This window comes from Peromyscus eremicus, chromosome X (assembly GCF_949786415.1).
Source record: "Peromyscus eremicus chromosome X, PerEre_H2_v1, whole genome shotgun sequence".
NCBI classification, from domain to species: Eukaryota; Metazoa; Chordata; class Mammalia; order Rodentia; family Cricetidae; genus Peromyscus; species Peromyscus eremicus.
Window position 1 is genome coordinate 129,197,176 of NC_081439.1, and position 23,449 is coordinate 129,220,624.

Here is a 23,449-nt window from a genome sequence, read left to right on the forward strand (position 1 = left end):
TGGATTGCAGCTATCTGAGACTCTGAACAGTAAACTCAGCTTCTTAACTGAACAAAGGAAATCTTAACTCATTTCTTTGTGGGAGGCCAGCTGGGAGACCAGCTCCCAAATTTTACTCCAGCGTACTCTTGAGGAGAGAGGGATAACACATATTAGATAAGATAGAAGGAAAAGAAACAGAAACACAGGACAGTCTTGGGAGGGCCTGGATCATTATCCAACAGCTCCTTCTGTCTCTTCTAAAGGGCTATTTATAGGAATGCCAATGGGTGGAGCAAAAGACCCCCCCCCAGCACAGCCAAGTGTAGACCCTTCTAGTCACCTGTAGACCCTTCCAGTCACCTGGTAACCATGCACCTGGTCAAGCAATCCTCTAATGCAGCTCTGCTGGGTGAAGCAAGCCCAGATTTCACTAGGAAACCTTTGTGGGCCTCCACATTTCTATTTTCAAAAGTCTCCCTAACTTTCTTATGATTTGTGACACAACTATAAATAACTCACATGAGAAGCAGAATCATCAATTATAGTTCAACTATTAAGTACACATCTTCCTGAATGTCCTATGTGCTGAAATGCAAAGTGTGCTTAAACCCTTTCTGCTGTATTCCAAAGTACTAGAAGTGACTTACAAAAGTCACTTGTATGATTGTTTCAGTTCTAATTGATTTTATCTGCTTTGTGTCATAAGAGACCATTCTTGCTGGGCAGAATGAATGCTGTACCAACTTGATTATTTGGGAAGTATTTCTTAAAACTAAATGAAATGAATCCATCAGTTCAGGATAGTCACTAATGGTACTTGTCAAAAAGATTTCAAGTGAAGCCTCTATCAGCTACTGTGAGTCTAATAGCATCCCACTACATGAAGACTTTCCAATGACATTGGTGGTATTAGTACCAGATGTGGCTTTTGGTTTTTCATAATAAAGTGTGGCATTACACTGAAGTTTGAGAAATCTCAAGACAACATGGTTTCCCAAACAATTAACCTGCAATGTTACAAAACAACAAATGGGCAAAAGTCCATTGAATGGGTGCTATAGTTCAAATATGAAATAATCCTATAGGCTCACGTGTTGGAACACTTGACCCCCAGCTTTTGGAAATATGTCACTAAGAACTAACCTTTGAGCTTCACTAGCCTACTTCCTGTCTCTCTCTGTGCTTGCTGAGTGTGGATACAATGTGACCAATTGAGTTTTGTTGGGACCCAATCACTTCTGAAACCATAAGCCAGCCAAATGAATGAATGAATCCTTCCTCCTCTGCTTTGCTTGTCAGGTATTTAGGGCAACTAGAAAAGTAACAAAGGGTAACTGAGTGAGGAAAAGTTACTAAAACACTTTTATTTATTTATTGTTCATTTACATATTTGTTTTAATATCCTAAATTTAATTGTATTTAGTGTGTGTGTGTGTGTGTGTGTGTGTGTGTGTGTGTGTGTGTATAGGCATGCATGTGCCACAGTACACATGAAAGGTCAGAAGACAGCTTTCAAGCAGCATATCTCAATATGAGAATCCGGGTATCTCCTAGCAAGATGAGCATTCTAGAAAATTCCAAGATATGTGAAATAATGCCACTCTTCTCACTAAATTGTTTTTATCTTGTCACACATAGTAATTTCTCATAAACTGTGCTATTTGTGTTAATATGTATGGCTTTAGTATTAATCATTTTAGACTGATAATACTGTTTTTTTAAGTCTTAAATATACAGATGATAAACATTGAGGGATATGACCCACATAGACAAAAGGTATTGAGATTTCCAATAATTTCGGGAATCCCAAGATCAAAAAGTTTCAGCATGACTATTGTACAGTTCTCCTGCAGCTTGAAGTGGCCTAGATCTATAGTACTCTAAATGGCTCTCAATGCTATTACAGGTAACAAGACAGACCCAAGAACTGTAGCACTGGTCCGTAATTTCAAGCAACTAGGACTTACCTCCTCCTTCTCCTACATTTGGTTTTTTGCGGCCATCTATAACATTTTGATCATCCAAAGCATCAGCCAAGTTTAAATCATCTGGTTCTAGGGACCACAAAACAAAAGTAACAATCACTCACTGTCCTGGGTAGTTTTTATGTCAACTGGACACAAGCTAGAGTCATCTGGAAAGAGAAACCCCATTTGAGAAAATGTCTCCATAAGATCAAGGTGTAGGCAAGCATGTAGGGCATTTTCTTAATTAGTGGTTGGTGCAGAGGAGGGTCCAGCTCATTGTGGGTGGTCCCATCCCTGGGCTGGTGGTCCTGTTTTCTATAAGAGATCAGGCTGAGCAAGCCATGGGGAGAAAGCCGGGAAGCAGCACTCCTCCATGTCCTCTGCATCAATCAGCTCCTGCCTCCAGGTTCCTGCCCTGCTTGAGTTCCTGTCCTGATTTCCTTCAGTGATGAACAGTAAAGTGGAAGTGTAAGCCAAATAAACCCTTTCATCCCCAACTTGCCTTTGGTCATGGTGTTTCATCACACCATAGAAACTCTAACGAGGACACTCAAACAAGTAGATGATGTGGAAATCCTTCCTTACTTCTCTCCTCAGAGAGCTCGTCTTACCCACAGGATTTGATGGTGCTCTAGTTGTTCCTGGCCTTCTAGTTGTGGTAGTGGTGACATGGTCCCATCTCTCTGAAAATAGGAGGGAAGACAACAAGAGTCATAGGTTTAATAAAAAAAATGTATACCTACACTATAGTTTTAAAAGTCACACCAAAATAGAGTACTCTTGTCTTAGTGCTTGAAATCTATACGACCTCATAATCATTTGGAAAAAGATGCCAAAGAGATAGAAAAGGTTTAAGTGAGGGAGATTCTGATCACTCTTCTTTATAGGATGGGGACTGAGAAAAGAATGTAGCTCCACATCTCAAAACTTGATGAGTAGAGCTATAACATGAGCCCAGATCTCCTGGCCACATGGACTAAGGAGTTCTAGTGCTTAAGCATGATCCCCAAGACCTTCAAACCATGGTTTCCTCCACTATTAATCCGGCAACTGAACTACAGAAAATGCCTGGAGATTAATGGACTGGCATTTTCTACGATGTATAGAGAATTATAAACTGAAAGTGGTTAAAACAGACAAATACACACACACACACACACACACACACACACACATTCTTTTTGTAAATGGTCTTTGACTTACACAGATTCTTTTAGAAGTATGGGTTCCTTTTACATCAGTTATATGGCACTCATGAATTTTTCAATAGTTTCTTCTATTAAACTTTAGAATTTGCCATAATTATTCCTATAACTGAAGACATTCTAAGGGAAAGGTAATGACAGTGCTACAGCAAGCACACAAGAGAAAAATAGCATGAGCATAGAAGCAAAGGAGCAAAGTTGACCATCTATAAAAATCAACTAAAAATAGATCAAAGATCTAAAGATAAGAACTTTTTAAAAACATTTTGGAAAATATTTGTGACATTATATTTGGAGATATTTCCTGGATATGAAAGTATAAGCATCAAAAGAAATAATGGATATGAGCTCCAGAGATGGCTCAATGGTTAAGAGCATTGGCTTCTTGGATCCAGGTTCAATTCCCAGCACCCACATGCCTACTCATAGTTGTCTGTAACTCCAGTCCCATGGAATCTGACACCTTCTTCTGTCCTCCTTAGGCAAAAGACATTCACGAGGTACACAGAAGAAAACAAAAAAATAAAAACAGAGGAGAGAGGGGGGAAATCAAAACAAAGTATATATATATATATATATATATATATATATATATATATACTTGAGATGTCACAATGAATGACTGGCAAGACAGACAGCTTGGGCTTTCAATTTCCAAGGAGGAGGAACAAGGGGAGAGTTGTTCAGACCATGGAAAATACGAGACTTCAGCTAGATAAGACCTGAAAATAAATCAATGCACCAGCTAAAGAAGAAAAATCATAAACATCTAGAACATTTTATGAAAAGGGTATTCTTCACCAATTTGAGATTAAAGGAGAACTCCCTCAGTTTCAGGACTGTTCTCTAGAAAACAGTTAAAGACTGAATTGTCTTCCTGAAAGATCAGGTACAACGCAACCTCACTGTCATACAGTGCTGCAAGTTCTATAACTAAAAGAAGAGAAAATATGCAGATTGTAAAAGAAGGAATCAATCTGTCCATATTTGCAGATGACTTGATAATCTTCACAGAAAACTGAAAAGAATATAAACATGGGGAACTAGTGAGCAAATTCAGCAGGGTTTCGGAAATGAAATCAATAGCATCAACATGTAATAGTAATGAACATATGGAATCCAAAACCCACCATTCATAAAGTAAAAGAAAACAAATTATTAAAATATATACCTTTAAAACAGTGTGAAAAACTATTATATTCAGATAAAGTAAATCTAGAGATAGAAAGTTATAAAAATATAAACAAACAAACAAATAAATGGAAAGGATCTAAAAAAAAACAGAGATACATACTAAGTTCATGGACTGGAGAACTCAACAGAGTGGAAATGTCAGCTCCCACACTGATTTTATATATATAAATATATATCATGTATATGTTCAGTGCAAGCCTACAAAAGTCCCACTGAATATTTTTTCTAGAAATAGTCAAATTTGATCTAAAAATTTTATGGAAAGGCAGAAACCTTAGATTAGCTTTTTAAAACCTTGAAAAGAATAGTGGGATGAATCACTCTACCTAATATTAAGGCTCATTTTATAGTTGCAGTTGTCAAGATGTGGCAGATGGATAGATACACAGGGCAACAGAGTAGAATGAAGAGCTCGAAAGACTTCTGATATGCTCAAGTGATATACATATGCAAAGCAACTCAATGGAGGAAAGAATCTTTTCAGTAAAAGGTGCTGGAATAATTAGACTTCCAAAATAAAAAGCAATGGGTTTCATTTTATATAAAATCAACTGCAAATGGATGGATTATATTTGCTTAAATACAAAATCATAAAAATTTTAGAGGGAAGTATTTCAGAATTGAATGCTTGGTAAAGAGTTCACATATTTGACAACAGAATCATGACCCATAAGAGAAAAAAATGGTTAAAAAGCTGGAAAGACCAGTCAAAGTGGTGCATGCCCAACACTCAGAAAGCTGAGGTGGGAGGACCTTGCACTGGAGACCACCCAGGACTACTTATCAAGATAGTAAGACTCAGTCTCAAAAGGGGGAAGAGGAGGAAGAAGTGGCACAGAAGGATGTGGAGAAAGCAGGAAGGACAAAGAATTACAGAAAAGAAAAACAACAGGAAGTTTTAATGGAGTTAAGATTCAGTGGGCTGGAGGTACAGCTCAGAGGTAAGCATACATTTATTTACATTGAGGTCCTAGATTTGTTCCCTAGAACAAAAGGAAACAAAGAAATGGGGAAATGAAGGGAAGGAAAGCTTGAGTTGGCTTTTTTAAAAAAGTAAACAAAATTGAAAAATATTTCTGCTATAATCATTAAAAATTATAAATGGGAGAGGAGATATTGCAACTAATACTAAATAAATACAATGGACAACGTATTCCAACAAATTGTACCAAGTTCTAGAAGCACACAAACTATTAAGACTTAATTATGAAAAATAAAAATATAAACAGATGAATAATCATTTAAAAATTGAATAATCAAGACCTCCTAACTGTAGCAGGAATCTTAAAAGTTCTTATTAATAAAAACAAACCTGAGCCAGGTATTGGGGTGAACACTGGAAGATCAGAGAGACAGAACAAGCCACAGCTAACCTCACCTGGCCAACTTCTCAGCTGATCCTGTTTCCTCAGACTGGATGCCTCTGTGTCCTCATCCAGAATAAATCTCAGCTAAACTGCTGCTCAAAAGCCTGAAAGCTTAACCAGCCAAATGCTTCTAGTTTCTGGTCCTTACGCTTCATATACCTTTCTGCTTTCTACCACCACTCCCTGGGATTAAAGGCTCGCTTTCTGGGATTAAAGGCGTGAGTCACCATGCTTGGCTGTATCCTTGAACACATGGATTCTGCCTCTACAATGCTAGGATTAAAGGTGTGTGCTACCACTGCCTATCCTAAGTATCTGGTGGCTTTTCTGTTCTCTGACCCTAGATAAGTTTATTAGGGTACACAATATTTTGGGGAACACGATACTACCACACCTAACAAATAAATATCTGGGGAACAGATGGCTATAAAAATGAATTCTTTGAAGAATTCAAAGAAAAATTAAAGCTAATCCTTCTCAAATTCTTGCAGATTTGAAGAGGGGGGAATAATTCTAAATTCACTTCCTGAGACCAGCATGACCCTCATGCCAAAGCCAGACAAGAAAGCCACAAACAAGAAAACCTGCATGAACAGAGGTAAAAAAACATGAGGGAAACATTAGCAGAATTAACAGAATTGAATTAACAGAATTCAACAGCACATTTAAAAGATTACACACCATGATCAAAACTGGATTTATGCCTGGGACACGAGAATTGTTCAACAGAACTTAAATCAATAAATATTAAAAGTATGAAGCATAAAAATCATGCAATCATCTCAGTAGGCATAGAAAGAGAATTTGGCAAAATTGAACAGCTTTTTGATAAAAATTCTCAACACATTAGCTATAGAAGTTATGGTGGTTAATTTCAGTTGGTAATTTGATGAGCTCTAGAACCATCTGTGAGACAGGCCTCTGCCTATGCAGTAAGGGATTATCTTGACTAGTTTAATTGTCTTGAAAAGAACCACCCACAGTGGATGGCACCATTCTTTGGGCAGCAATCCCAGACTGTGCAAAAAGCATGAAGTGAGCTGAACATAAGTTGTCATCTCACTCTGCTTCCTAACTGTGGATGCATGTGACTACCTCACACTCCTGCTGCTATGTCTTCTCCATCATGATGGACTATACTCTCTCAAACTGAGCAAAAATAACCCTCCCTTAAGTTGCTTTTCTCAGAGTATTTTCTCACAGCAACTGGAAAAGTAACTACAGTAAAAGTAATGTAATTCAATCAAATGAAGGCAACATAGGCTAAGGAAACATGTAACACCACAGTTAAAGGTGCAACACTGAAAGCTTTTCTTCTAACACGAGGAACAAGACAATGATGCCCACTCTACCAATTCTATTCAACACAGTAGCAAGAACAAGAAAAAGCATCCAAATGTGAAGGATGCTAAACTGTGTCTGTAGGTAACAGGACTGTATGCATAGAAGATCCTAAAAAGTCAAGTGTGGTAGGGCACACCTATAATCCCAATACTTCAGAGGCAGACTCAGGAGGATCAGGAGTTCAAGGGCAGCCTGAACTATATAAGGAGTTTAAAACCAGCCTGGGCTATAAGCAAATACACAAAAAGAGACAAACTGAAAAAAGAAAACCCTGGCATATTCATGGTTTTAAAGATAGAAGAAGTAGCCATAAGCCAAAGAATGTAGGTGGCAAAAAGGGGAGGAAGCAAATTTTCCCATAGAGCCTACAAAAGGATTGCAGCACTGCTAGTATGATTATTGAAGGCCATCATATTCATTCTGCATTTTTTACCTCAACGGTTATAAGATAAATCTCTCTTGTTTAAGCAACAAGGTACGTGGTCATTATCCCTATCAGGGAAGCAAAAGGAAGCTCACAGAACTTCAGATTTCAAATGACACCCAGGCACCAACTAACATCTGGTTTGCTGCTTTGTAGGAGACACTGAAACAAGAATGTAGCTAAATAGGACCTATGATGGTTAATCCTGATGGTCAACTTCAGTGGATTAAGAAGTACTTAGGAAATGAGTAAATCATACTTCCTGGTGTTTCTGTGAGCGTATCTCTGAGGAACATTAACTAAGGAGGAAAGACCCTAAATGTTAACAGCGCTATCACAGAAGAAATAAAATGGAGGAAAGAAGAAAACTCTCCATCTGCTCCACTAAGATAGACAGAAATCACTGATTTGTCCTCTTTTAAGTTCAACATAGCACAGGACCACACACACACCAACATTTTTCAAATACAGAAAATAAGAAAATTTAAAAAAGGACATGGACAATTGATCTTTCATAAGATAGGAGAGACCAAAAGGATCAGTGGAAATAGAGAAAACTTACTTAACCTTAAGAGCAATAACTTTCTGGTTTGGGGCCTTACCCTGCATTTTTAACATCAATCAAGAAAGAGAAAGCAAGAGTGCTTACAATAAAAGTATAAGCCAGATGTGGCAGCACTTCATCTGTAACCCCATCACTAAGAGGATGGAAGTAGGACAACCTTTGAAGCAACTAGCCAGCCTAACCAAATTAATGAGTTCTAGGTTCAGTGAGAGAGCCTGTCCCCAAAAGTAAGGTGGAGAACAATCAAGGAAGACCCCAAGCATCAATCTCTGGGGTGCACATGCATGCACGCAGGTACACACACACACACACACACACACACACACACACACACACACACACACGGTCATCTACACATAACCAAATAAATATGTAAATACACCATACCACAAACACACATTCACACAAATAAACAATAGGAAAGTTTAGAGGTATAGCTTAGTGGTAGACTATTTCCCTACTATATATAAAGACCTGCATTCTATCCCTAGCGCTGCAAGTAAATAAATAAGAAGAAAAGATAAGAAAAAGAAAGCAAAATAACTAATAGATAAAAGAAGAAACCAAAAGTTAAGACATACTTTGACAAGAATGAAACAAAACCAGAACTAGCTAAAACTAGTAAGATATTGTCACTGTCACATCCATGCCTAAGAAGGAAATTCATTGCCACAAATGTTTTAATTAAAAAGAAGAAAGATCTACAATCACTACACCTTAACCTTTCACCTGGGAAACTGAGGGAAAGAAACTGAATACAGAAGTAGCAGAAGGAAGAAAATGAAGAGTGGAAATACAGAGAATAAAGATCAGAAACACAGTATATCTGAAACAAAGATGGGTTTTTAAAGATCTACAAAATGGACAATTATTTAGCTAGACTGAAAGATTTTTTTAAAGAGGGATATCAGTGGGTATACAAACAATACTTCAGGACAAGCCCCTTGACCAGCAGTAGATGGCCAACATAAAACAAACTCAATGGTATTTTGGAGGTTTTTGGTGGGTTTTGCTGTTGTTGTTTTGTTTTTTGTCTCATATTGATTGTTTGGTCATTTTTTTATCTTACTGATCTTATGCTTGTATATCATGGTTTCTGTTTTTGTGTTTTTATGGATTTTGTTTCTGTGTGTGTGTGTGTGTGTGTGTGTGTGTGTGTGTGTGTGTACTGTGCTTTTTTGAAGGGTGGATTTTTTGTTTTATTCTGGTTTGTTTGTTTCTTTTAATTTGCGTATTTTCTAAAGAAAAAAAAGATATGGAGCTGGATGGGTGAGGATGTGAGGAGGATCTTAAAGTAGACATGTCAGAGGAAACTGTGATGAAAATATATTGTATGGGAAAAACTTATTTTCAATAAAAAAGAGATATGGTTTGCTATTAAAATTAGAAATGGGATTGGAAAGACAGCATAGTGGTTAAGAACATGTACTGCTCTTGCAGAGGAATTGAGTTGGGTTCCCAGCACCCACATTAAGCAGCTCACAATCATCTGTAACTCCACTTCCAGAGGATCTTATGCCCTCTTCTGTCCTCTGCACTCATGTGCACACATAAATGTGTATATATATATATATATATATATATATATATATATATATATATATATACATATATATGTATATATATAAAATTTAAAATAAAAACAAAATCTTTTTAAAATTTAGAAGTAGAAGATATTACTACTGACCTAACAGAAATACCAATGATTTTAAAGGAATGTTTAGTCAAAGTATTAACTACATAGTCTGAAAATGGACAAATTTCAGAAAAGACACAAACTACTAAGAGTGACTCAGGAAGAAACAAAATATGAATAGACATAAAACAAAAAATAAAACAAAACAAACAAAAAATCTTCCAGGGCCTGGGGAAATTACCTATGCAAGTATGGGGAAAAGAATTTGGGTCCCCATCATCCACATAAAATCTCAGTGCAGTGGTATGCACTTGTAATCCTGATGCTGACATTGTCCTCTGACCTTCACACACATGCATGTTCCCACATACCCAGGTGTGCACTTACACACACATGAACACATACACATACACACAAAAATAGAATTAATGACAAAACACCTTCACATAAAGAAAAACCAAGGATCATATGGCTTCATTGGTGAATTCTATAAAACACTATGAATAAAGACCAATGCTTCAAAAAGTCACCCACTACCACATCTGAGAGGGTAATGGCCATTGATGACTGTTTGGGGAGGAAGGAGCACTTTTCTTTGGAAGTGTGGCTTCTGGTACGTTGTTCATGCCCCAGGGGATGGCCTCATACCCATGCACTACTAATTGGACAAACTTGGGAGTTGGGAGGGAGATATGTTATGAGGACTTAGGGGAGGATGGGGGAGGGTATAATCAAGATACATTGTATACATGCATATAATTTTCAAATAATAAATGTAAAACATTTATTAGAAGGGAAGCAAGTCACCCAGAAAATACAAAAAGATAATACTTTCAAACCCATTCAATGAGACCAATATTACTCAGCATTACTTTGATGCGAAAACCTGACAAAGACATCATAAGAAAATGCAGACATATATCTATTATGAATAAGTATGCAAGATCAATAAAACACAAGAACACCAAATACAACACAAAGGATCTGGTGGGTTTATAATCCCAGCCCTGGAGATGCTGAGGCAGTAGATCCCTGTGATTCTGAGGCCACACTGGGATATATGTATATATATATATCCCACAAGTACCAAGTACCAGGTCAGACAGAGCTATACAGCAAGACCCTGTGTCAAAATACACTAAGTGCACAAAAATGAGTTATATTTCAATTGATTTTTTTCAAAGTTTCAAAAGCAATTCAATAGAAAGATAGACTTGTGCACAAATGAGCAATTTGGAACAATTTGATGTTCACAGGAAATAAAAAGATTTTTAAAGAAAAAAGATAGGAAAATCTATGGGACCTAGTAATACACAAAGAGTTTCTAGCTCTCAGACCTGGCAGCAAAAGCATAATCAGTCAAACCTAGAACTGTTCGCTCCAGAGAAGACTTTGTTAATGGAACAAAAAGGTCAGATGAAGAATAGAAGGAAACCACATATGTAAGATTTAATGTCTAGAATATGTAAAGACTTCTTAAAACTCAACAGTAAGAAAGTCCAAAGTATGATAATATGCATTTGTTGACAGGGTCTCACTATGCAACTCATTTGTCCTGGAACTCACTATATAGACCAGGCTGGTCTTGAACTCACAAAGATACACCTGCTTCTGCTTCCTGAGTGCTGAGATTAAAGCTGTGCGCCACCACAGCCAGCATGTGCACTTCTTTGGTGTTAACTTTCAGTTGATTAGTGAAGTCTTTTTGGTTTTATGCTCTACATAATAAATGTCAATAGATATAGTCCACACAAAATCACTTGAGATCCTCAATAATTTAGGGAGTATTAAGACCAAAATGTTTAAGTGCCTCTGTTTGACAGTTCTCCTGTGGCACACAGGGCTGTTATAATTAATAAGACAGACTCAGGGCTGGATAGGTGATTCCATGGTTAGGAGCACTGACTTCTCTTCCAGGGGGCCTGGATTTGAATCCCAGCAGCCACTTGATGGCTCACAACCATCTGTAACTGCAGTTCCAGAAGATCCAATGACTTCTTCTGGCCTCTATAGGCACTGAATGCATGTAGTGCACAGACATGCATGCAGGCAAAAATACCTATACACATGAAAAATAAATACCACAAATTATAAATAAACCAATAAAATAAAATGAACATTTATAGAAACAGAACCACCAGAGAGCTACAGGGCTAGCCTGTAGTTTCAGCCAGTTAGGACTTACCTCTTCCTCCTGTACTTGGTTTCTGGCGCCCATCATTTCCATCACTTAATGCATCAGTCAAGCCAAAATTACTTCCTTTAGAGAGCCACAAAGCACAAAGGAAACAACAAACTGATTAACAACTGGGTGCAAGATTAAAAAACAAGCCTGACAAAATTTATTTTTGAGATAGGATCTTACTGTGTCCTGGAATTCACTATGTAGACCAGACTATCCTAAAACTCACAGAGATGTACCTTCCTCTGCCTCCTGAGTGCTGGGATTAAAGGTAGTGGTTTATGCCAGCAATCCTAGCTCAAAAACAAGTTGAAACAATACCCATGTTTCATTTGATCATTTTAAATAATGAGATAAGGTGAATTGAAAACTGGAAAATGCATAAACAAACACTCCACTTAAATATGTTGGACAAATAAGCATGTGAATCATAGGTTAAACCTACAATGCCACCAAAATGGTTAGAATGCCAACTAGTGAAAATACCCAAAGGTGGCTACAACATAGAGAAACTGGATCTCTCACAGAATGCTAGAGGGAATGGAGACTAACAGAATCTTCCTTGAAGAATCAACCACTTCTTATTTTTAAAAAAGTATGCAAATACCACCTGGTCTAGCAATCACACTGTTGGGCATGATTCCTGGAGAAAGGAAAGCTTATACATACAAATACAGCCACACAAGAAACTCCACAGCAACTTTACTCACAGTAGTCCCAAAATAGAAAAAACTCAGACATCCTTCCATACAGAAAGCACTATGCAAACTTTGGTACCTCCAAACTATGAAAAAGTCTTCATCAATAAAAATAAACTACTGATCCACCCAACAAGTTGGATGCATCCCAACTGAATCAAGATACATGAAAAAAGCCAATTCCAAAAGATTGTCTACTTTTTCATCACAATTACATAACCTTCTTGAAATGACATTTTAAAAATGGAAAATAGTTCTATCATGACAGTTAGGGTGTTCGGCCATCCAATCACCAGAGCAGGTCAGCTCAGGCACTCTCTCGACCATTGCCAGTAGTCTACAGTGGAGGTAACTTTGTGGATTTCTGGGGACCTCTTTAGCACTCTGCTTCTTCCTATTCCCCTGAGGAGGTAGGATGGGGGAATCCATGGCTGATATGTGAAATTAAGTTAATTATAAAATAAAAATATTTTTAAAAAATGGAAAATAGATTAATGGCAGCAAGGAATTAGGGAAGAGATGGGGAAAGGAGGACGGAACTGAAGGAAGGCTGGTATGGTTGTACAATGGGATCATGGAGTACTTTCTTTCTTTCTTTTTTTTTTTTTTTTTTTTTTTTTTTTTTTTTTTTTGGTTTTCCAAAACAGGGTTTCACTGTGTAGTTTTGGTGGCTGTCCTGGATCTCGCTCTGTAGCCCAGGCTGGCCTCAAACTCACAGAGATCCACCTGGCTCTGCCTCCCAATTGCTGGGATTAAAGGCATGCGCCACCGCCTCCCAGCCTGGGATCATGGAGTACTTTCTAACTAGAACAGCAGATGCACAAACCAAACCTGGGTAAAGAGAACATGGACCTTAATCTATGATGACCTGCAAATTAATTATTAGCATTAAGTATAATGGCACATGCCTTAACCTCAGAGGGAGAAGGGGGCAAATTGGAGGCTAGCCTTGGCTACATAGTAAGACTATAAAAAATGAAATAAGTAAAATTTTTCCCAAGCCAAAGCCAAATGAAAGTAAAATTTTAATTTTAAAACACTGGATAAAGACAAATTTGAGAATCATCATAGGGAAACTTAGGAAAAATTAAATTTTGTTTTAAATTGCTAAATGTATTTAGGGTAGTGTGTTTAGCAGTGCTGAAAAATTACTATAAAAAAGTAGAAATATAATTTTTATTGAAGTATGGCCTGGGTGTGATGGTGTACACTTTTAATGCCAACTAGGTGCATAGGCAGCTGGACCCTGTGACTTCAAGGCCAGCCTGATCTACATGGCATGTTCCAGGGCAGTTGGAGCTACATAGTGGGACCCTGTCTCAAAATAAATGAATAACAACAACAACAAAATAAATGAATAAAATAAACCTTTTCTCTGACACAGAAGTATGTTTAAATGGTTTGCAGAATACCCCAAAGTCACAGATTTACGAATTCTCAGCAGCATGAGCCACTTTTCTCTGAAGATAGTTTTCCTTGAATTACATAAACCAAGTAACACCTAAAGATTTTATTTAAATAACAACTATTACTCCAACTTGAATATGTATCAGACATTTCCTTACAAATGAATAGACTTTTCTATCACCTAAACACAAACCAGATAGTATCTGTTTTATTTGATTATTTTACTTTATGTCTGAGTGATCTGCCTGCATGCATATCTATGCAACACTTGCAGGACCATGAAGCTGGATCCCTTGGAACTGGAGCCAGTTGTGAGTTGCCTTGTGGGTGCTCACAAAGCCACATCCCCTGAAAGAGCAGCCACTGCTCTTAAGTACTGAACCACCCCTCCACCTTGATAGTATCTGTTGTCAATAAGAAAATTTGAAATTTAAACCAAAATACAGAATTTTCAAAAAACCTTTACTGGTGACTGTGATATGAACATCTTTTCAACAGCTAGCTGATTTTTAATTTTTTGTTCTATTGATTTATTTATTTGAATATTTCTTTACTCTTTGTTTTTTGACAAGGAATCTTGCTATGTAAACTTGGCTACCCTGGAATTTACAATACAGACCAGATTAGCTTCAAACTTTGAGTGATCTCCCTGCCTCTGCCTCCACAGGGCTGGAATTACAGCATATGCCACTTCATATGGCTTGCTAAAGGCTTTTTTTCCCCAGTGGGGTGGGTGGTAATATTAATCAATGTGATTTTGAAATATAATATAGTGAAGTATGGGCACTGTGTATTAGTCAGGGTACCAATGTTTCCAAGTGACCAGTGCATGGTGTTATGAAACCATGAATGGGCAGAAGATCCATTTAAAAAACAGGAGAGTCCAATGGGACTCAAAGAAGCTTAGCAAGGATGTATCACAGATATGATTCACACTTCACACATTTATTCTGGGATAAACAACCACTGTTTGGGCTTTGGTGTCCTGTCTAAGAAGAATGTCTCAACTGATCCCAAACCACATTAAGTTCTCTTTCCTTTTTCTACTGCATATCTACGTGAGCCTGGGTTCTCTTCATATATTTCACTGGACCTCAGGAGCTTACAGCACAGTACGAAAGCAGATATAAGAATCCAGATGAAGCCTGGCATAGTGATGTACATCTTTAGTCTAAAAAGGTCTCTGGCTTGAGAATAAAAGTTGCAGAGATGCTTGTTTGAACTAAAATTGTTAACTGCAAAAAGATTTTGGTTATGGATTTCTTCATATTTGGAAGGCTAGTGCCAGAATTTATCATTTGAATTTTGGGACTTAAGAAATGAACAATAGAGATTTAATTGCAATGGGACAATTTTGAGTTTACTTATAGTAATGACCTAGGAACTGTTGTCTAGAATTTGGTTAAAAATGGAACTGTTTAAATAAAGAAATTTATTGTTTCTACCTAGGGTCAAGATGTGTATGCATATATGCTTTATTAACTGGTGATTCATGAATTGTATTGTGGAACTGTTTATGTAAAAATGGAATTACTTATGGAACTGGTTTTGTTTTACAAATGGAACTGTTTAAACAGAAGTTTGGGTTTTATAACTAGGCTTGAGATTCTGCTTAAAAAATTATAAAAGGGAGAGTTAATATTCCTTAGTCTATTTAATTTAAAAAATATTTTCTTTGAGTGGATTAATGACATGTTTTGTTAGTAAGAAATGCAAATGGGGTATACTAAGAGACTACTTTTAAAGTGTGTAAAGAGTTTTATTAAACTGCTTTTGGATGTTTTGCTAAAAGTTTTCAAAGTATTAATGGTTAGATTGAGAATATTGCTTTTCAATATGGGTTTGTAGGAATTGTATAAGTTTGGGTTTTTTCTAACTAGGTTTGAGATTTTGTTTAAAAAATTATAAAGAAAAGGAGGAGTAATGAGTGAATTAAGGTTGAATGTATGTTTGCAGAAATTATGTTTTTTTTTTTTTTGGTTTTTCGAGACAGGGTTTCTCTGTGTAGCTTTGCGCCTTTCCTTGAACTCACTTGGTAGCCCAGGCTGGCCTCGAACTCACAGAGATCCGCCTGGCTCTGCCTCCCGAGTGCTGGGATTAAAGGCGTGCGCCACCACCGCCCGGCCAGAAATTATGTTTAATCTATTGGTATTAATGCACCCTGGTTTTGTGGAGTTAAGGAAATATTTAAGTTTGATGTGAATAATCGAAGTTTTTCCTACGTTCTGTTAGCAAGAAAATTCAAATGATTAAGTTAAAGTTGTAAGACGGAGAAAATTGTTAACTATATATAGCACCATATATGCTAATTCAAATGGTTCTGTTAAGAGTTTGCTTTGTGTTGTAAGATTGAGAGAATTGTGACTATGTATAGCAATAATTTTGTTAACCTGTTAATGGTAATGATGAAGCTAAGGGATTCTTTAAGTTTGTAGTCGCCTTAAGAGTTTTTGGTTTAGAAAGGGCTTGAGGCAGCTAAGACTGCTGTAGTCACCTTGGACCTAATCCAAAAGAGAAATGCCATCTTTATCATCCTCTACTCCCATATTGGGAGGTGTAACACCTATGGAGATTGCTGTAAGCCATTAATAGTTATTTTTTATATATTAAGAAAGGGGGACCTGTGGGAGCCCATTCTCGGGTTCCTCGTGGCTTTACCCAGCAGGTCCGCATAGAGGATGATTAGGACCACGGGCCTGAGTGCAGGTGTCTGAGATGGTCTGCACTTGGCTGTGCTGGGGGAGGAGGTCTTTTGCTCCACCCCTTGGCATCTCTATAAAAACCCTGGGGCAGAGACAGTCGGGCCGTTGGAAAAGGTTCCAGGCCCTCTCGAGGCTATCCTTTATTTTCTATCTGTTTATCTCCACAAGATTCTCTGCAATAAATCCTTCTATCTAATATTTCCTGCTGCTCACACTCAAGAAAACTCTGGGGAACTGTGGGGGTGGTTGGGTAAATGCCCCACATCCCAGCACTGGAGGTCAGGGGTAGGTCAGAGGCAGGCAGATAGATCTCTGTGAGTTTGAGGCCAGCCTGGTCTACCTAGTGAGTTCTGGTCTATATAGTGAGTCCCATGCTATCCTGGGCTAAATAGTAAGATCCTGTCTCAAAGCACCACAGACATGCACAAAGAGTCCAGGTGGATCCTATTCAAGCCAGACATTACAGAAACTCATAATGTCACTCTTTACTCTAAATTGTGTTTTCACCTTATAAGCAAAGTTATTTCTCATAAAAGTCTGCCACATATGCCAATACATATGGCTTTTTATTTTCTTTAGATTAATATCAGTTTTTCAGTTTTAAGTTCTCAGCTGAGAAATAGTTATAGATGTGACCCACATAAACAAATTCTCTTGAGATCTTCAAAAATTTAGAGAAAATGTTTGAGCATCTCCATTCAAGAGTTCTCCTATGGCTTGAGGTTGTCCCCTTCTGCCAGACCATGAATAGCTCATGTTTATACTATAGTTAATAAGAACAGACCCCACCAGGAAGCTACAGGGCTAGCTTGTAGCTTCAGTCAGGTGGGACTCCCCTCCTCTTCCTCCTTCTGTACCTGGATTCTGGCTGCATTCATCTCAATTACCCAAAGAATCAATAAAGTAAATTTCCTGTCTTAACATACAGCATAATAACCAACCAGACAGTATTCTGTTGAAATAAATCTAATATTCAGATGGATTTTTTGCTGGCTTTCATATATATATAAAACCTCTACATATATCATTCTGATATTGCCCCAGATGCCTCACTTCCCTTCTCAGAGGAATCTTGCCGTCCTCACATCCCATTTTAGGCAAGCTTGTTACCTGCTGGATTTGCTGGAGCTCTTGTTGTTCCTGGCCTTCTAGTTGTGGTGCTGAAGTGGTCCCATCTCTCTGAAGGGAGGATAGAGGACAACAAGAGGAGCAAATTAAGTAGTGTGTATGTGTGTGTGTGTGTGTGTGTGTGTGTGTGTGTGTGTGTGTGTGTGTGCTGCTTTATGGCTTGCAGAAGACATGTCATGAGGAGAATAGCCTTGGTGTCATTCCGTGAGGCCATTGTAGGTGAGGGTCTCCAAGGAATCACACTGAGAAGTATGATAAAATGACATGGGTTCTGGAGCTGGAAATATAGCTTAGTGGTTAAGAATTACTGTTGCTCTAGCAGAGGACCCAAGTTTGGTTCCCAGAATCCATATCAGGCAGCTCTCAACCATCTGTAACTCTAGCTCCAGAGTATCTGAACTTTTTTCTGGACTATATCATACCTTCCCTCATGTACCCATACACACTTAAAATGAAATAAAAGTAAAAGAGAAAATAACTTTGTAGATGATGTAGGTTCAAGCTGTGGTGTTGCATGCCTTTAATTCCAGCACTCAGGAGACAGAGGCAAGCAGATCTTTGTGAGTTCAAAGATGGCCTGGTCTGCACAGTGAATTTCAGGACAGCTAGAGAAAGACTCTGTTTCAAACAAAAAAAAAAATGAGAGAACTATAACAGGTCAAAGTTCTCTTTTTGTACAGCAGGAAAATAGCTAAGACAGATAGACATTCTCTCATTATTCAGTATACATTAAATGATAAAGGAAGATAACACATGTATGGCTCTACAACAAAAGCCCTGCACATGTAACAGAAAACAAACAGATAGACAAAGATGCAACTAATTTGCTTGCATGTGTCTGCTTTTCTAAAGGGAATACAGTGATCACTAGTGGTTGCTTTTCATGGTTGTTTGCTTGACTCACGCTTTACTGAGGAAGTTTCTTTTAGTGCATCCTCCAGATTAAAATCATCCAAGTCTCCGTATCCTACAAATAAAAAGATAATTTTAAGTTTAGGTGGTTTTTAAGGAAAACAGTAATACTGAAATATTTTCTTTGTCCTTACTATTATTATTTGTGTCTCTGAGAACTGAACCTAGAACCTAGAATGCACTGGACAAGTATTTCACCATTGAGGTGCACTCTAAAATATACTCTTGACATGGTCTTTGCTATTTAATAAAGGAGGATGGGAATGCAAATGGAAAACAAAAGAAAGCTAAAGTATCTATACTTACATCAGAAAAAATAGGCCAGAAGTCAAACACTTCAGCATGGTACAAAGAAACAGATCATTAGATAATGCAAAATGGCTAATTCATCAAAAAGGCAAAGTGCTTGTGATATATATGTGTCCATCATCAGAGCACCCAAATATATAAGGCAGTCATTAATAGATAGGACTAGACACTATAATACAGTAATAGCTTCCATCACCAAATAGATGATCTAATCAGATCAAGGAAATGCTGGGTTTTGCAAGAATTTACAGACATTCTTTGCAAATGAACACACAAAGAATATTACAGATTGTGCATTAATACACAACGTACATCCCATCAGTGATTGTAGAAGACTAGAATCATAACAAATATCTTTTCTGACTACAATAGCATGACAATAAAACTAAATAGTGAGAAAAAGCTTGAGGAACTCACAAATACATAGAAATTAAACATCACTCTTCTCGACAATTAATAAGTCAAAGAAAAAAGTCAAGAGGGAAATCAAACAGTTTCTTGAGACAAAGGAAAATGGAAGCATGATACGCTCAAACTGAAAGCAGTCCTACAGGAAAGTCTCCATCAAAACAGGCAATGATCTCACATGGTCTCATGTTACTCCTCAGAAAGCTAGAAAGTAAGACAAAGGAAAAGCCAAACATAGCAAACGGTTAAAAAAAATAAGTTCAGAATGAAAATAAACAAAACAGAAACCAGAAAAATGAAAAGATGGCTCAGTGGATGGAGTGCCTTTTGTATGAGTATAAGGACACAAGTTTGGATCCCCAGCAATCCTGGAGAAAAATGCATGTGATGACATGAGCTGCTAATCCCAGCCTTGGGGACACAGGGGTAAGACAAGCTGAAGTGATGGGCTCCAGAGTCTCATGTAGTCCAGGTTGGCCTCAAATTTCCAGTGTATCTGAGGCTAGATGTAAACTCCTGATCTACCTGTGGTTTTTTGTTTTGTTTTGTTACCTTTAGATAAGTTTTCAGCTACAACAACAAATAAAAATTAGAGAAGACTCAAACAAACTCAGAAATAAGAGAGGAGACATTGCAACTGGTATCACAAATACAAATGATCTTAAAAGCCTACTATTAACAGCTATTTATCAATAAAGTGGGTAATATAAAAGATATTACTGGCATTTCTTTACTTATATAATTGTATCTTTTGTTTGCATTATGTCTGTGCACTATGTTCATGCAGTGCCTGCAAAGGCCAAAAGAGGGTATCAATTAGATCCTCTGGATCTGGACTTATAGATGAATGTGATCTGCCATGTGAGTGCAGGGATTCAAACCCAGGTCCTCTGGAGAAGGAATCAGTGTTCTTAACTGCTGGACCATTTCTCCAGCCCCACAGAAGAAATAGTTGAATTCACAGAAACATGTAACCTTCCAAGATCAACCGAGAGAAAAATAAGAAATGTGAATAAATCAAAAACAACTAAAGAGAGTAAGCCAGTAATAAAAAGTCTCCCAGACTTCACCATTAATGAATTCTATCTAAAATTGAAAAGATAACCAATTTTTCCACAGCCCCCACTCTGGGGTGGGTGGGAACTGTTTATAAACTCATTTTTCTTGTCTCAAAGACAGACAAGGACACTACAGGAAAACCATGGGACAACATTCTCTGATTAAATACAAAGGCAAAATTCTTCAACCAAACATTATCAAATAAGATCCAACAACACATTAAAAACACCTTTTACCATTGTCAAGTAGGATTCATCCCGGAGATAAAAGAATCATCATAAATCAATACATGGAATACAGTGTACTAACAAAAAATACATGATACTAAGCAAAACCATATGATTATCACAATAATTGCAATAGTGCATTTGATAAAATTTAATATCTGTCCATGTTCAACACTATCATAGTGTGGAGCCCATGGTCAATGTGTTTTTACAGCACGAGTAAATATAGCCAGTTATAGAATCAATCTAGATGTCCATTAGTTGTAGCACGAATCTTAAGTGGTCTTATTAATAAAAACAAACCTGGAGCCAGGTATTGGGGTGAATTCTGGAAGGTCAGAGAGATAGAACAAGCCACAGCTACCTCACCTGACCAATTCCTCAGCTGATCCTCTGAGTTCTCAGCTGAACTGCTCCTAAAAGCTAAAAGCTTAACAGACTTACCTTTCTGCTTTCTGCCATCAGTTCCTGGGATTAAAGGAGTGAGTCACCATGCCTGGCCATTTCCAGTATGGCCTTGAACTCACAGAGATCCAGGCGGATCTTTGCCTCTGGAATGCTAGGATTAAAGGCATGAGTGCCACCATTTTCTGTCCTCTATATCTAGTGGCTGTTCTGTTCTCTGACCCCAGATAAGTTTATTAGGGTACACAATATTTTGGGGAACACAATACCATCACAATTAGTGGATAAATGGATTTTTCAAATGTGGTACACAGAAGAATGAAATCATGTACTTTGCAAGAAAATGGATGAAACTCAAGACTACAATGTCAAGTGTAAAAAGATTAATCCAGAAAGATGAATATCACATACTTTGTCTCAACTGGAGATTCTAAATTTTCCTTTTTATTTATTCTTACTTCTTAAAAATTAAGTCACGTGGTGTACACCTTTAAACCCAGCACTTAAGAGGCAGAGACAGGTGGAACTCTGTGAATTTGAGGCCAGCCTGGGCTACAGAGTGAGTTCCAGGACAGACAGGACTGTTAAACAGGGAAACTCTATCTCTAATCTATCTATCTATCTATCTATCTATCTATCTATCTATCTATCTATCTATCTATATATGTGTGTGTGTGTGTGTGTGTGTGTGTGTGTGTGTGTGTATGTATGTATGTATATATGTATGTATGTATGTATGTATGTGTGCTCTTGGAGGCCAGAAGTGGGTGTCAGATCCCCTGGAGATGGATTATACATGGTTGTTAGCTGCTCACCATAGATGCTGGGAACAACTCTTAATGACTGAGCCATCTCTCAAGCCTGAGTCTATTTTAAACAAATACCTGAGGAACAGCAAAAAAAGAAATCACAAGTCACAGATTCTGGGACACAGTTCAGAAAGCCCTGTGAGGCCAGTCTGGAAAGTGAGAGTGCCAGACATTGACAACATAAAGGCATCATACCCCTGATTCCAAACTACAGTTTGGGTAGTTAATAAAAAAAAATCAGAAATCCAAAACTATCTAAAAGCTGTGTAAGAGATACTCAATCTGTATGCTACAAAGCTGTCAGAAATAAAAGCAGAACAATAGTGGCATAAAATAGAAAACCCAGAAATAAACCCAAGTGTAACCCTTACAGACAGTTGCGTTTTGAGAATGTATGAAGGGTTAAGGGTTGTGTCTTCAGGAACTGCTGGTGGGAAAACACAAAAGAATAAAATTGGACCTTTATTCCAGTACAGTAACCAAGTCAAAATTAATTTTAAATCTATTAAATGCTATACCCAAACCTGTAGACCTACTAAAAGAAGTAGTGGGCTTTGGTCCAGCTGATAGTTTCCTGAAGAGCATTCCAAAAGCATAAGTAGAAAAGCCAAATGCAAGGGTGAGGTGTAGCTTAAAGGTTAAGTGCTTGCTTAGCATGTATGAAGCCCTGGGTTCAATTCCTGGCACCACAAAAACAAATACAAACAAAAGTAGACTAAAAGGGTTATGTCAAACTAAATTGCTTCAGCATAGCTAAGGAAGCAATTAGTGCAATTAAGAGACAACTCTAATTTCACAATAGCCAATTTCTAAAATGTACAAAGAACTCACAAGTCAGTATCAAGAGAGTAAACTAGTTGAAAATAGATAAGGGACATTTTCCCCAAAGAAATGATATTTATGGTCAACAGATGAATAAAAAGATAATGTGCAACTTTAATTTTTGGGGAAATGTAAGTTAAAAGAAATGAAGCTAGGCATGGTGGTGTACACCTTTAATCTTAGTACTCAGGAAGTAGAAGCATGAAGATCACCATCCAGAGGCTGCCTGTGCTATATAGCAAGATTCTGTAAATGAAAAGGAAAGGAAGGACTTCTGTGTACCAAACATGGCTCTACTAATTTATTGTTATTCCCCCATGTAAAATTTATTCTAATTGACAAATAATAGTTGTCAGAAAGATGACTGATAACAGGTGTTGGAGAAGATATAGAGAAAAGGAAATATGTATATACTTTTGGAAGGAATATAAATTAATACAGCCTAGGAACCAAAATTGGTATGTCAGAGGCATTTGCACTCTTGTGCTATTCCTAAGAGAAGCTATCCTCTAAAGTGGAACCATACACCCATCCCTGTGTCCTACTGAGTTTGATAGTTACTGAGTATCCTGGGTTCTAGGCCTGGTTCTAGATAAGTATAATTATATAGACTTATACAGAACTTCCTGCCTTTGCTTCCTAAGTACTGGGCCTAAAAGGTGTGTGCCACCATGCCTGGTATGGTGAGACCGTCTTT

General features: G+C 37.5%; 1 protein-coding gene across 4 annotated transcripts in view; it reads right to left on the reverse strand.

Annotated features, from left to right (window-relative positions):
- Nucleotides 1–23,449, reverse strand: part of Cd99l2 (CD99 molecule like 2) — an 85,304-nt gene that overhangs the window by 18,687 nt on the left and 43,168 nt on the right. For 3 of the 4 annotated variants that reach the window (XM_059250065.1, XM_059250063.1, XM_059250066.1), the window contains exons 2-6: nucleotides 18,706–18,768; nucleotides 17,784–17,852; nucleotides 11,870–11,944; nucleotides 2,561–2,632; nucleotides 1,950–2,036 (exon numbers count right to left, since the gene is read on the reverse strand). In XM_059250065.1, the coding sequence (XP_059106048.1) occupies nucleotides 1,950–2,036; nucleotides 2,561–2,632; nucleotides 11,870–11,944; nucleotides 17,784–17,852; nucleotides 18,706–18,768 (366 nt within the window). The remainder of the gene's footprint in view (nucleotides 1–1,949; nucleotides 2,037–2,560; nucleotides 2,633–11,869; nucleotides 11,945–17,783; nucleotides 17,853–18,705; nucleotides 18,769–23,449) is intronic. The other variant, XM_059250064.1, reaches the window with a different exon arrangement.